Genomic DNA, 12601 nt, shown 5'->3' on the forward strand with positions numbered 1-12601 from the left:
CTGGGATCCACGCCCCCCAAGTGCAAACGTCACTGGTCAACGGGCCGGGCTGGGCCCTTAGTGCAGCTTGCCTTTCCTTTTTCTTTTTCCCCACGTCTCCTTCCACTTCTAAATGTATCAGCGTCAGCCCATCTTGCTGTGTTTTTCTATTCAGGCTTCCTTCCAGGTTCCCCTCCCTCTGACATTCCCTACCGCCCGGCTCCCTGGAGCCTTGCTGGGTCAGTGTTTCCCTTGTTTTTCTCTCTCTCGCTCTCTCTCTCCCCCCGACTGGCTTGCTTCTGCCTGAGGCCTACAATCTTGCCCAACTCTTTCCCCTTCTGAAACCATCTCCCCTTCTCCTCAGGCCACTTCCCTTTTTCTTTTACAAATGTCTCCCACCTCTCACGGGCTTTCTGAACACATTGCTCGCCCTCTCTCCTTTGCTCAATTCCTTCTCACTTGCCCCTTCCCTCCCAGCGCCCAACCCACGCTCTTCCAGCTGTCAGCTCCCCATGCACTTGCCTGCTGCCTCCTGCTTGTTTCTTTGGAGCATCTGACACCCCCGACAACACGCTTCTGGGAGCCGTCTCCCCTCTTGGCTCTCAGGCAGGTCTTTCCTGCTGGCTCTTCCCCTCTTCTCAGTCTCCCTGAGAGACCTCATGGCCTCCTCCCTACCCCCCCACCCCTTTCCTTGAAAGCTTTCCCTGTGGTTCTACCCTCCAGGCCCTTGTACTTCCATATGTTTTCCTGAGAGAGCTCATCCCCTTCTCATGCTTCCTTGAAACATTTATAAACATATGACTCTCAAACCTGGATCTCATTTTAATTCAACAAATAGTTTTTGAAAATGTACTGTGTGCTGAGATGCAGAGTCATATGTGACATTTGAGAGTTCGCAGTCTAGAACTCTAGTTTTTGAACTCTAGAGCCACAAGTCCAGTTTGAGGACATGCGTCGAATTCATGGATTAGTTGAAACAAATGATGTACCTCTAAGTTTTTTCTAAAGGGTCCAGAACACAGGCTTGCTGGACAACCTGTCAGCAGATGGTGTAGCCTGCTCTGCTTCCGGCCTGGGGAACACACCAGAGGTGTCCGGGTCACAGGATGGGCATGTGAATACTTCCTTTGACCAAGAAGTACCGGACGGCTTTCCTGAGCAGCCGGAGGGCCTAGAGTTCTAAGATGTATCATTTGGTCTGTAGACACTTTTTTCCTTTACCTTTGTAGCAGTGAAATAGCAATAGAGTCCCAGGCTGATGAGAATTAATGTGGGATGTGAGAATTGTATACCATTGTGGCTGTCAGTCACAGCCCTGCTCTAACGTTGCTTACCCAGAGGTACTGGGATGATGAGGCTTAACGTATGGGAGGGAAGTGCACCAGGCTGGATGCCATTCAATGTGAAACTGCACACACCTTGTGCCTTTCTTTCAGAAATCAAGTTTTCTCTAGGCTGGCCCAGCTACGCTTTGGAGGACCAGCTGCTCTCCGCGCCAGCCTTACCTCTGCTTCAGAATCTGTTTGTTGTCTTTGATGGTGACGCTGTCAGCATGGTCCCTCTTGAAAATTTCAAAAGCCTCCTGGCGTCCTAATGACATTTCCTCTCTCATCCCTGTTTGGAGACACGGGGAAATGGCCTCAGTCAGAGCATCAGGATCCCATTAATTTCACTGTCACTTTAGTCAGACTGCAAAGCCAAAGAGGCCCACAGCAGAGAGGCTCCTGACCAGACAGGTGACCCCAGGCTCTTCCAGCTGGCCGACGCCAGCCGCGGAGGAGGCCCTTTCAGTGACACCCGCCGCGCCCTGTGGGCCTGAGCCTGGGCATCCACGTGACTCGTGCGGGGTGGAGTTTGGAATGTCTGGTCAGAGGAAATGAAAACCAGAGCGCCAAGCCCTGGATGTCCGGGGACATCTGCAAAAGCACTTTCTGCCATCACTCAGGGCCACATTTCTGCCCATTTTCCTGTTATGCTCCATTTTGGTTTTCTGTGAAATTTCACCCTGAATTTCCAGGCATGTAGTTAAAAGAAGTATAATCCCAACTCAAAGATTTAGAGTCTAGAAAATTCTGCCCTTAGTCTCCATAGGATGACTCATCCTCGTTACCTGTGTCTAGTGAGAGGCCCCAGTTCTAACCTGAGAGTTAAGTTCTCAATCACAAGATCCGCAAGCAGACTGCGGTGGAGGTTCCTGGTTCACGTCTAACTTCAACCTCCTGAGTCCCTTTAGCCACTACAGGCCAAGCCTGGCTGCTGGGCCCTGCTCAGGGGCCAAACTCTGAAACCAGAGTCAGAACGGCCAGGGCCCTGGGAGTGAGGAGATGGCATTCCTGCCCCGAAGCCCTCTTCCTCGCAACCTCCCAGGGTGAGGCTCCAGGCAGGTGTGGGTCTGGGACTCCCATGGTGACAGCTGCATTCACAGCTGGATTTTGGATAAATCTATGGAGTCATTTTTTTATGCCTCTGCCCTTGGTTCCCTTTCCTGTATTTTCATCCACTTAACTCTATCTCTGAAGCCCTGGCTGAGTGCTACCACCTCCATGGAGCTTTCTGTGAGGCCCAGACTAAACAAATCCTCCCTCCACTGTGTTTCTGGAATAGGCACAGCCCAGTAGACACTGCCACTTCATGCGACAACCCTTTCTCACGAAATGCATGTCTCTTAGGAGGTAGAGATCATATTTTTTGTCAGTCCCCAGTGTCTTGCTCAATGTCTGGCATTTAGAAGGTGCTCAACATATGTCTGTTAAATGAATCGGGTCAGGAATGAACCAGGAGTGATGAGGAACCTTGCTCTCGTTGCCATAGGAACACAGTCCAGGGCCAGAGGGACTTGCTCTGAGACCTAGGGTTCCAGAGGTGCGTTCATGTGGGCCACATACCACATCTTTTGCCTGGAAAAACCTGCAGAGTCCCATCACCCAGCCCCGGTGTAAGGAAGTGGACCAGCCCATCTGATACCAATTTAATGATTACTGTTGATAAAAATAGCACCATGAAGAATGTCTGAATGGTGAGGCACACAAAGACACCCCACCCTTTTCCAATCAGAAGCAAATGGGCACATCTCAGTTCTGTCTCCACATCTGCCCCGCACACTCCCGAGTCGGGTGGGCCTGGGAAGGGGTTTGGGCGATGTTCAGAAAGATGAGCCCTGATACGCGAGAGACATTAGCCAGAGAGTGCTTTGGCCCAGCAGAGCCCACCAGGAGCCAAAGGGCTCATTCCACACCTTGTCCCCACCCTAGTCCACACCCAGCTCTGACAACGTTTGCCTTTTATTGCGTCATTTTTATGATTTATCATTTTTATGATTTGTTTTAACCACAGAGGGTAGAGGAATGAGTCTCTCTGGACTAGGGCTGGGGGAGAGGGAAAGCTCCACCAAGACTACACTGGAATCCGCCTGCCTGTGGGACCCCCAGATTGCTTCCCACACAGGAGGTGATGAGAGGGCTTCCACCAACCAGAGGCGGCAAGGGTGGAGGTGGGGTGGAGGGTTGTCCAGAAAGCTGTAGCGAAGAAGAAGCGTTCATGGCCTTTACTCTCCCAGGCTCTGCTTTCTTTTAGAGCTGACAGCCCAAGGTGACAGCTGGGTGGAGAGGCCAGGGAGAGGTTTCCCAGCACCCATGATGCCGATACGGCAGAAGGTCCCGGAAGAACTTACAATCAGCTGAAAACCCCACGGGGCCTCCCCTAAGGTGTGGAGGGGTCTGGGCGGTGGGAGCAGAAGGGACAGGGGGCGCACAGAGGAGATAAGCCCAGGAGGGTAGTTTGGGAGCATTTTGCAGAGAATTTTGAAGGTCGTGCTAAGAAATTTGGGGCCAGCGCCATGACACATTATACACAAATTACCAACTTTCAAAGACTTAAAATTTAGTAAAGTACACATTATGGGATAGTTACACTGGAAGTATTTGATATTTTTGGTGATTTAAAAGGCACTTGGGGTCCTGCAGTGCCATGGGCTTATCGTCAGGAACACGGGACTGGCTTTCCTCCTGCTACAGTGGAGGAAGATTCTGGCATTGGTGTTCTTTGATGGTGATGACCTCAGGTGAATGGACATGAGTGTGACGGCTATAATCCCAGCAGCACGCCTCCTAAGTGTCTGCTCAGGGAGGTCAAGGTGAGGTGGTGAGGATGCCCATAGACTGAAGGCCAAGAGGCAAAGCCAGGCCTGGAAGCCTACTGGGGCTTCACGGCTGCCACGTGGAGGGTGAGGCTGGGTCCACAGGGACGGGCACGTGGAAGGGACCCCACAGGCAGCTGCGGTGCGTGACCCCGGCTCCACCTCTGTCCCACTCTTGCCCATTCCCGTTCTGCTGGCTCAGAGCCCATATCCAGCCCCTTTTGGACTGTGCTAATAGACCAGTTCTCACTCCAGTTTGGGGCCAGCCACCAAGCTAATGAGCAGTTTTTTATTTACTGAAGAGATACCTCCACCTCCCTTTCCCTCTCAGGGTTTGCAAAACAGCTCTTTCTCGTCTGGTGAGCTCTTGCCCCTAAGCACACATCGTGCACTAAAAAGAACAGGAGCCATGGAGCACGCAGTGACTGAGGGCTCACTTCGTTATGAGATTATCATCGATTTATTTATTCTCTCGATAAGTGTTTATTCATCTTATTTATTCACGTGCTAGGCATGTGACAGAGATATAAACTTGAACGAGAAGATTACAGCATGATCCTTGCCCTTAAAGAGTTCAAAATCTAGTAAGGGAGAAAGAAAAGTGAACAAATAATTACAAAGAAGCTGCTGCTCGCTGTAAGGGAGGCGTGTTGTCCAGCGCTGGGCGGCGAGGAGGGAGGGAGGGCCAGCTCTGTCAGAGAGAGTGTGAAGGGTCCTGAAGATGAAGCGGCACTTGCGAGGTGGAGAAGTGGCAGAGATCCCAGGCGGAGGGGTGGGAGGAGTGTGGATTAACAGGGCAACTGGATTAATATGCGCGGTTCTGCCACCTGATAGGAATGACATTTGGGTGACTCAGAAATGAATTTTTTGCATACCTGACACTAAGCATGGTGCCAAGTGCTGTCTTACATATTATTCCAGTTAAACTTGTCCGTGATCCCCGGTCATAATTTCATTTTACAGAGGAGGAAACTGGGGCTCACTTAAAGAAATGGTTATAAAGGGGTAAAAAACTGCCCAGCTTTCAGAGGAAGGTAGACTCGCTCTTAGACCAGTTTTTCCAGGGAAAAGTATGCTTGATAGAGGAAGCAGGTGGTGGGCCTCCAAATGACCTAGTAGAAATAGATTTACCCATGAGATTGTACTCTTATTAGTGCCTATCTTGTCCAAAACTTTGAAGTCTTTTTTACAGTATCACAGAAAAAACAGAACCATGAGTTTTGTTCACTGTTTGCATAGTTCACGTCATATGTTAATATGTTCTGTTAGTGTTTCTAGAATTTGTAAGCTCCATGAGGGCAGGGATTTTTGTCAGTTTGGTTTGCAGCAGTCTTGCTAGCACCTGGATAGTACCTGGCACATAGGGGGAACTCATTCAAATATCTTTTGAATGAATGAATGAATGAATGTTTTAGATACTTAGCGTTGTTCCTTTTAGGACAGTGCACTGTGACGCGATGGCGGAGAGGAGGCACGCACCCACTGCTCTCCCTCTCTCAACCATCACGCTACGGGGTGGGTCCATCTCCTGTATGGTGTGATTTTAGAAACCCAACACCATCTTCTCCCCACTACATGTTACCATTAGAGGTGAATTTCAACTCCAAGAAGCTTTTATAAAAAGGCAAATACTCTTGAAGGCGTCTATTTTAGGGCTAGCAAAGAAAAACTCCATGATTTCTTGACAATTAGCTAAGAGGTCCTGCAAAGATGAGACATAAGATGGTGTCTCAGGCTGGTGCCAGAATCAGGGGGATCTGAGCTTGCAAGGGAAGATGGATATACTGTGCCTTCTTCCCAACTTTGTTTAGTCTGTCAAACTCAGAGGCTCATAGGCTTTGGCCCTCAGGAGTTGTGATTTGCCATGCCCATTTCTAGTTCTCAGTTGTTTCCTTTTAGTGAATTTCAGTCATAGGTCCCAGTGTTAAAGCCCAGAAAACATGGATGACTCACAGAAGCGTGCTGGCTTGCTGAATCACAGGACTGTTTAAAACCTAAAGGAGAGTAAATAAAATATCACAGGGTAGTATAAAATTTCAAACAAAACAGAGCAAAAAACAAAACCCCAAAAAACCCTAAAGGAGAGGAGTTTCTCAATCTCAGCACCAAAATAGGACATTACAATTCTGGGTTGTGAGTTGGATGGAAAATATTTCCAAGTCCTGAAGGTACAGCCTCTTCTGGATTTTGATACCTATTAAAGAGCACTTAGATAGAAACGGCAGTCAGTGAGGTACCCTCAAAATTAGCCTTGGAGTTGGGTTTCTGGAAATGATAGGCACCCAAAGTTCTTAGATACTGGTCCCTTATACATTTCTTAATGCTCTTTTTTTTTTTTTTTTGCCATCCTGAAATTTGGTTCCTTATTTTTCTAAAGAATACAAATCAGTACTTTTGGAAGTCCTCCCTGCCCCCAACACAGGGCCCCATGGAAACCAAATGGAAAGAAAAAACAACGGAAATGGAGAGTTTATGCTGCTGCCGTTGGGCCTGCTGTCTGATTTCCTTTAGTCTGGGGCTCCTGGGCCAGAGCTCATTTTCCTGGCTGCCCCCAAACAACCTACTACTGCTTAAGCTATTGCTTAAAAATTGACAGGAATAAAATGATGGAGAGTGGTGTTATTCAAGCTGAAAAATGATTTGCTAATCAGAGCCAAAAATATATTTTCCTTGGGAAAGACATTTATTCGTGTGGTGCCTCACTTCCTTCTGACTGAAGAAGGAAAGAGAGAAAAGAAGACCAACAGGGAATGAGGAAAAGTGAGAGATGAGGTGGATTCCAAGGGGATAGGGGGTGTGAACCCACCGTTTGGGACTAAAAACATGAGAAGACTCAGAGCTGGGAAGGGACATTCAGGGCTCAGGCAGGGAGAAGGCTGGATGAAGGGGATGATTACACTCTCTGTGGCTTGGTAGCAGAAGCTTTCAAAACCAAAGATAAGGGAATGGCTTTGATATAGTGATATGATGAATACCTACAATATGTAGACCACGGAAGTGCATACAGGAATGAGAAGCAACAGGAAGGGATAGAGTGTGTTTTTTTGGTATCTGATATAAGTTCTATATGCACTGAAATTTCTCAGGAAGTGTTGACTTGGGTGAAATATACAAAAATATCCTCACACAAATAGCCAGAAGAGAATTCCATCCTCTAGTGTGTGGAGAAGTTAGAATGAATGGACCAATGGGAGGGAAAGGAATGAAGACTTTAGATGAGAGGAAGGGATAACTTATCAAGGTGGCATGAAACATAAAGGTCAGGAGGGATAGGAGGACCAAGGGAAGGGTCAGTGGTCCAGAATTCTTGGGAATGGTGCTTGGAATGAGGAGGTCCGTGGGGCCATAGAGAGGAAGGGATGGCTTCAGGCTGAAACTCGGGTGAAGGACAAGTCAGCAGCTTCTAGCATGGAGAGCAAAGGGTCCTTTGATGCTGGACTGAATGAACTCATGAGATCGGGAGATGCTAAAGGATGGACCATCTCCCAGAAAGATTAGGAAGGACATCTGAGATACTGTCTTCACTGTCCTCCCCACCCCCCACTGTGGGGTAGATGCTGTCATCTAGGAAGGAGGAGGTTTCTGGAAGTTACATGAAAGACAGAGATGGCACATATGTAGCTCCCATGTTCCCACTTTCCTTCCTCACACCCATGGAAGACATTGCTAACCAATCACAGCATCGTTTGCTGGGGAAACTAATTACAGCACTAGAGCTGTCAGCATAGCTCTTCAGGCAGCCTCTTCCAGTCAATCATCCCTGGCACAGAAGCTCTTCCTATAATAGATGGCTCCCACATTACCACCCAATTAAATGACAACTGCTGTTACTTTCATCATTCCTGTGCTTTAAGGGAAAAATAGCTGCCTTCTTCCATCACCTTAGGGGCTGACATGAAGGTAATTTTCCCCAGGGAGCGGCATCAATGCCCCGAATCACTGAGAGTGGCCGTCTGGGAGGAGATGCTGAGGCGTGCTCTATTCATGTCTCTCCACTGCCAGGGTGGTGGAGGTCACCACGGGAAGAAGTGCCATGTGCCATGGCTCTGTTTACTTTAAGGGCCAGGAGCAGCTCATCTACAATTTGTGGGGTTGCCGGGTGGGTACAGCAGGGTATGGAATCAGAGGATGAAGGGAAGACAAAACCACTTAGCCACGGCCAAAGTGACTGCAGATGTGAAGACCAAAGAGTAGATCTTTTGGGGGTGACCAAGGACACTTGCCCAACCTGCTTCTCCCTTTTGATTGACAACTTCTGGAATGGGTTGGTGCCCCAAAGTCTTTGGGGTCAAAAGCCTATGTTCAAACCAGGTGATCCCACCTGGGCTGAAGTCCTCAGATTAGGACTTGCCTTGGAGTTTCCTAAATTGCCGCATGAAAGATGCCAAAGGAGAACCTTTAATTAGTAGATTCTTAGGGCTGGCTTGGAGCAGGCTGAAGCATGGCAGGCTTGGCAGGGGCTCTAGGGAGTGGAGTGAAGGGAAGTTCCAAAGTGGAAAGCCACTGAAACCTTAGGAGACCCACCCAATGGTGGCACCACATCGAAATAAATCAGATGGGTTCCTGACTCCTGGTGCCAGAAATCACACATCCCACTGGCAACCTACCAGGCCCAGCAGCACAGACCATGTGGGCTGGACGGAATGAAGGGGCAGCGCATGAGGCAGGCTGCGTTTCTTTTTTGTCTTGGTACCGGGGTTGATTCACCCTCCTGATGCAGCAGTCCTGGATGTGGGCCTGAGCAGGTGAAGAAAGGCCCCATGTGCCAGCCCAGTGGACGGGCTTGGAGCCCCTGAAAGAAGGGCAGCTGCTCGAACATAGTTGCCCATTTCCAGCAGTAACATAAAACCTTCAGACAATGGTCCCAAGATCATCTGCTGAAAACTGTCATTTTCCTAACACAGCATCTCTGGGGTTTTTATTTTGTGAGTGTTCTCATTCAGGACAAAGTACCCATGTGGGTTGCTTAGAGAGACCTGTGGATAGACACAGGCATGGAGCTTGGAGAGCAGCCTGGGTCATGTTGGCATTTCTGTGTTTTGGAGTTCACTCAGGAATCTGGAGGCCAGCAATGTTTCCACGAAATAAGACAGCCTCCTGTGGCCCCTGCTGCCAGGCTAACCTGGACCTATGGGGTCTTTTTCATCGATTTCAACCCACGGATGTGGCAGCCCAAAAGGGCCTTGGGGTCTCATTCCATGCTCAATATTTGGACCAACCTTGGGAATCTGGGTGGAAGGACATGTGTGTTCTAGCCCTTTGTGGGTTAAAGGGCAGTTGACTGAGAGGCCCACTGAACAGAAAGGTAGCATTCCTCTTCAGCTTAGAAAGAGGCTCCAAATTCTGCGGAATCTGAAAAATACTGGATTCCCTGAGTTTGACATGTCTTGACCACTTCCAAAGGCCATGGTAAATAGGGTTCTGTTGTCTGGTCCCCGCCCCGATGAGTTTGGTTCTTGCATCAGCCTGTGCTTTGGGGACAGTGGCTAAAGCAGAGTTCACATGTCCTATTGTCTGAAATGAGGCAAGTTTTCTATGTATGCCTAAATGAGGAATGAATTCCACTCGTCTCAAATTTATTTTGATACATTTAAAAAAGAGAATTAAAGAATTACATTCTAGCCGAGTAGCAAAATTCTCCTTCCCTGAAATGCATGTGGATTTAGATAAAATTCTGTTTCCCTGGCTTGGAAATAAGTATAAGTCAAAATGGAGTTTGATATGCTAGTGTTCATTCTTTGGGGAAAAAAAAGGAAGGGGAAAATTATTTTTTGTGTGTGTCTTCTATGTGACAGGCACTGTTCCATAGTTCATAAATATTAACTCAGTTAATCTTTACAGTAACTCTACTGGTGGTGGTGGGGAGCTAATGCTTACTGAGAACTCTGTGCTACAGGGATTATACATGTTGTCTCATTTAATTCTCACAGTGACTCTGTCAACTAGGCAGTATTGGGCCCACTTTACAGGTAAGGTAACTGAGGTTGAAGGAGGTTAAAAGTGACCCCAACACAAGAGTTAGTAAAATGGCAAAGCCATAACTTGATCCCAGGTTTGTCGGACTCCAAAACCTTCTCTTTGCATATAGTGTTGCTAGATGGAAATGATTTGCCAAGTAGAAATGATCTCATAAGTGCCAGCAAACCACTGAGGTCAGACTGATGGAGTCAGGACTCAGAGGTGGTAAAGAGAAAAAAGGCAGTTTTTGGAGGGTTGTGAGCTGGCATGTGGACTGAAAACCGTGAATGCATATGGCAGCTCAGAAGAGTTGGGGAGATCTTTGTGAAGGGGAAACAGGGAAGGCACCAGGTGGCTGGGAGGAGCTACTTCACCTGGGGACCTGTGGGGTGGGGTAAGGATCAGAGGTAAAGGGGGAGTTGGCTGACTTGTGGTGAAGCCTTGACTCTCTATGAGGACTTCGTTAGTTAGCCAACTATGGCTGGACCAGTTAAATAGTTATCTTTCCCTCATCTATACGGAGCTTGTGCTCAGAAGAGTCTCCACGATAAAAAGAATTTATGCACTTAAGACGGTTTTGTTGGACTGAGCGGGGGTGGATACTACAGGGAAGAGAAGAGAAGGGGCAGGGTCCAGGTTCTCAGAGTGTGGACTCTGCAGAGAATAATCTCCCACCCCAAAAGAGCAACAGTCGTGAAAAAGAGGTGAAAAGGATCTAGGAGGCCATCATTTTCCCTTTGACCTCTCTGTATCCTAACTGCTTCTTTTCTGGAAAACATCTCATTGTTTAAATGAAACATCTGTTTGTTCCCTCAGGCAGTGAGTCAGTTGGTGAAGCAGACCATCTGTTAACAAGTACCGAGCATCTACCCTATTGACAGCCCTCTCCCATGGCTCATTACAGATAAATAGAAGAGCCACTGCCCTTGGCCTTAGGATAGAAAGCAGTGGGAACATGGGAAGGTCAAAGCTTACGTTACAAAGCAGGAGAGCACCCCGAGACAGAGCACTGATGGTAACACGGTACAGATGGTGCAGGTGGTTGCGCAGGCGCAGAGGGGTCGGTCAGACTGCAGAGGGGCTCTTGGAGGAGGGTTCCTTCTGGGGCAGGTTTTAGAGGAGCAGGAGCTGGAGGAAAGGAGCTCGGCCTGGTGCAGAGCCTGACTGGGAGGACCTAGGGGTTTCCTTGGGCTGTGGGGGAACTGGGGCTCGAGGGACCACTGGGTGCAGACACCACACTCCGCACTACTGCCCCGCTTGCCCAGGAATCCCCAGGCAGAGGCCGCTGGAGTTTTCCACACCTCCTCAGGCAACTCTCCTTCCCTCACATGACTGAGGAAGACTACTGGCTTTAGCGTGTAACCTGTGTTCCTCCAGTGCAGTGGCTGCAAAAAGGAAACAGGATTTGGAGTGAGAAGCCGTGGGATTGAGTGCTGGCCTCACTCTAGCTGTATGAACTGGGTGGGGTCTGCCATTTAAATTGCTCCAAGTCTCAGCCTCCTCATCTACAAAGTGAAGCTAACAGAACTCCTGTCTCTTAATGTAACTGTGAAGGGGTAATGAGAGGAGGTGCCACGTAGTGCATAGCTCCCTTTTAAAACTACTGAATACCTTTTTTTCTTTTTTTTCTAACAACATCTTTACTGGAGTATAATTGCTTTACAATGGTGTGTTAGTTTCTGCTGTATAACAAAGTGAATCAGCTATACATGTACATATATCCCCATATCCCCTCCCTCTCGCGTCTCCCTCCCACCCTCCCTATCCCACGCCTCTAGGTGGTCACAAAGCACGGAGCTGATCTCCCTGTGCTATGCAGCTGCTTCCCACTAGCTATCTATTTTTCATTTGGTAGTGTATGTATGTCCATGCCACTCTCTCACTTCGTCCCAGCTTACCTTTCCCCCTCCCCGTGTCCTCAAGTCCATTCTCTACGTCTGTGTCTTTATTCCTGTCCTGCCCCTAGGTTCTTCAGAACCAATTTTTTTTTTTTAGATTCCATATATATGTTAGCATATGGTATTTATTTTTCTCTTTCTGACTTACTTCACTCTGTATGAAAGACTCTAGGTCCATTCACCTCACTACAAATAACTCAATTTCGTTTCTTTTTATGGCCGAGAAATATTCCATTGTATATATGTACCACATCTTCTTTATCCATTCATTTGTCAATGGACACTTAGGTTGCTTCCATGTCCCGGCTATTGTAAATAGAGCTGCAATGAACATTGTGGTACATGTCTCTTTTTGAATTATGGTTTTCTCAGGGTATATGCCCAGTAGTGGGATTGCTGGGTCGTATGGTAGTTCTATTTTTAGTTTTTTAAGGAACCTCCATACTATTCTCCATAGTGGCTGTATCAATTTACATTCCCACCAACAGTACAAGAGGGTTCCCTTTTCTCCACACCCTCTCCAGCATTTATTGTTTGTAGATTTTTTGATGATGGCCATTCTGACTGGTATGAGGTGATACCTCATTGCAGTTTTGATTTGCATTTCTCTAATGATTAGTGATGTTGAGCA

At 48.0% G+C, this 12601-nt stretch overlaps 1 protein-coding gene across 2 annotated transcripts in view; it reads right to left on the reverse strand.

Annotated features, from left to right (window-relative positions):
* Positions 1 to 12601, reverse strand: part of KIF6 (kinesin family member 6) — a 403702-nt gene that overhangs the window by 88245 nt on the left and 302856 nt on the right. Inside the window, exons 1-2 of one of the 2 annotated variants that reach the window (XM_082347819.1) lie at positions 2120 to 11842; positions 1485 to 1593 (exon numbers count right to left, since the gene is read on the reverse strand). In XM_082347819.1, coding sequence (XP_082203945.1) covers positions 1485 to 1591 — 107 coding nt within the window. In that variant the 5' untranslated portion in view covers positions 1592 to 1593; positions 2120 to 11842. Of the gene's footprint in view, positions 1 to 1484; positions 1594 to 2119; positions 11843 to 12601 lie in introns of those variants that run through there. The other variant, XM_082347818.1, reaches the window with a different exon arrangement.

This window comes from Balaenoptera borealis (assembly GCF_965194805.1).
Source record: "Balaenoptera borealis genome assembly, chromosome: 12".
Classification (NCBI taxonomy): domain Eukaryota; kingdom Metazoa; phylum Chordata; class Mammalia; order Artiodactyla; family Balaenopteridae; genus Balaenoptera; species Balaenoptera borealis.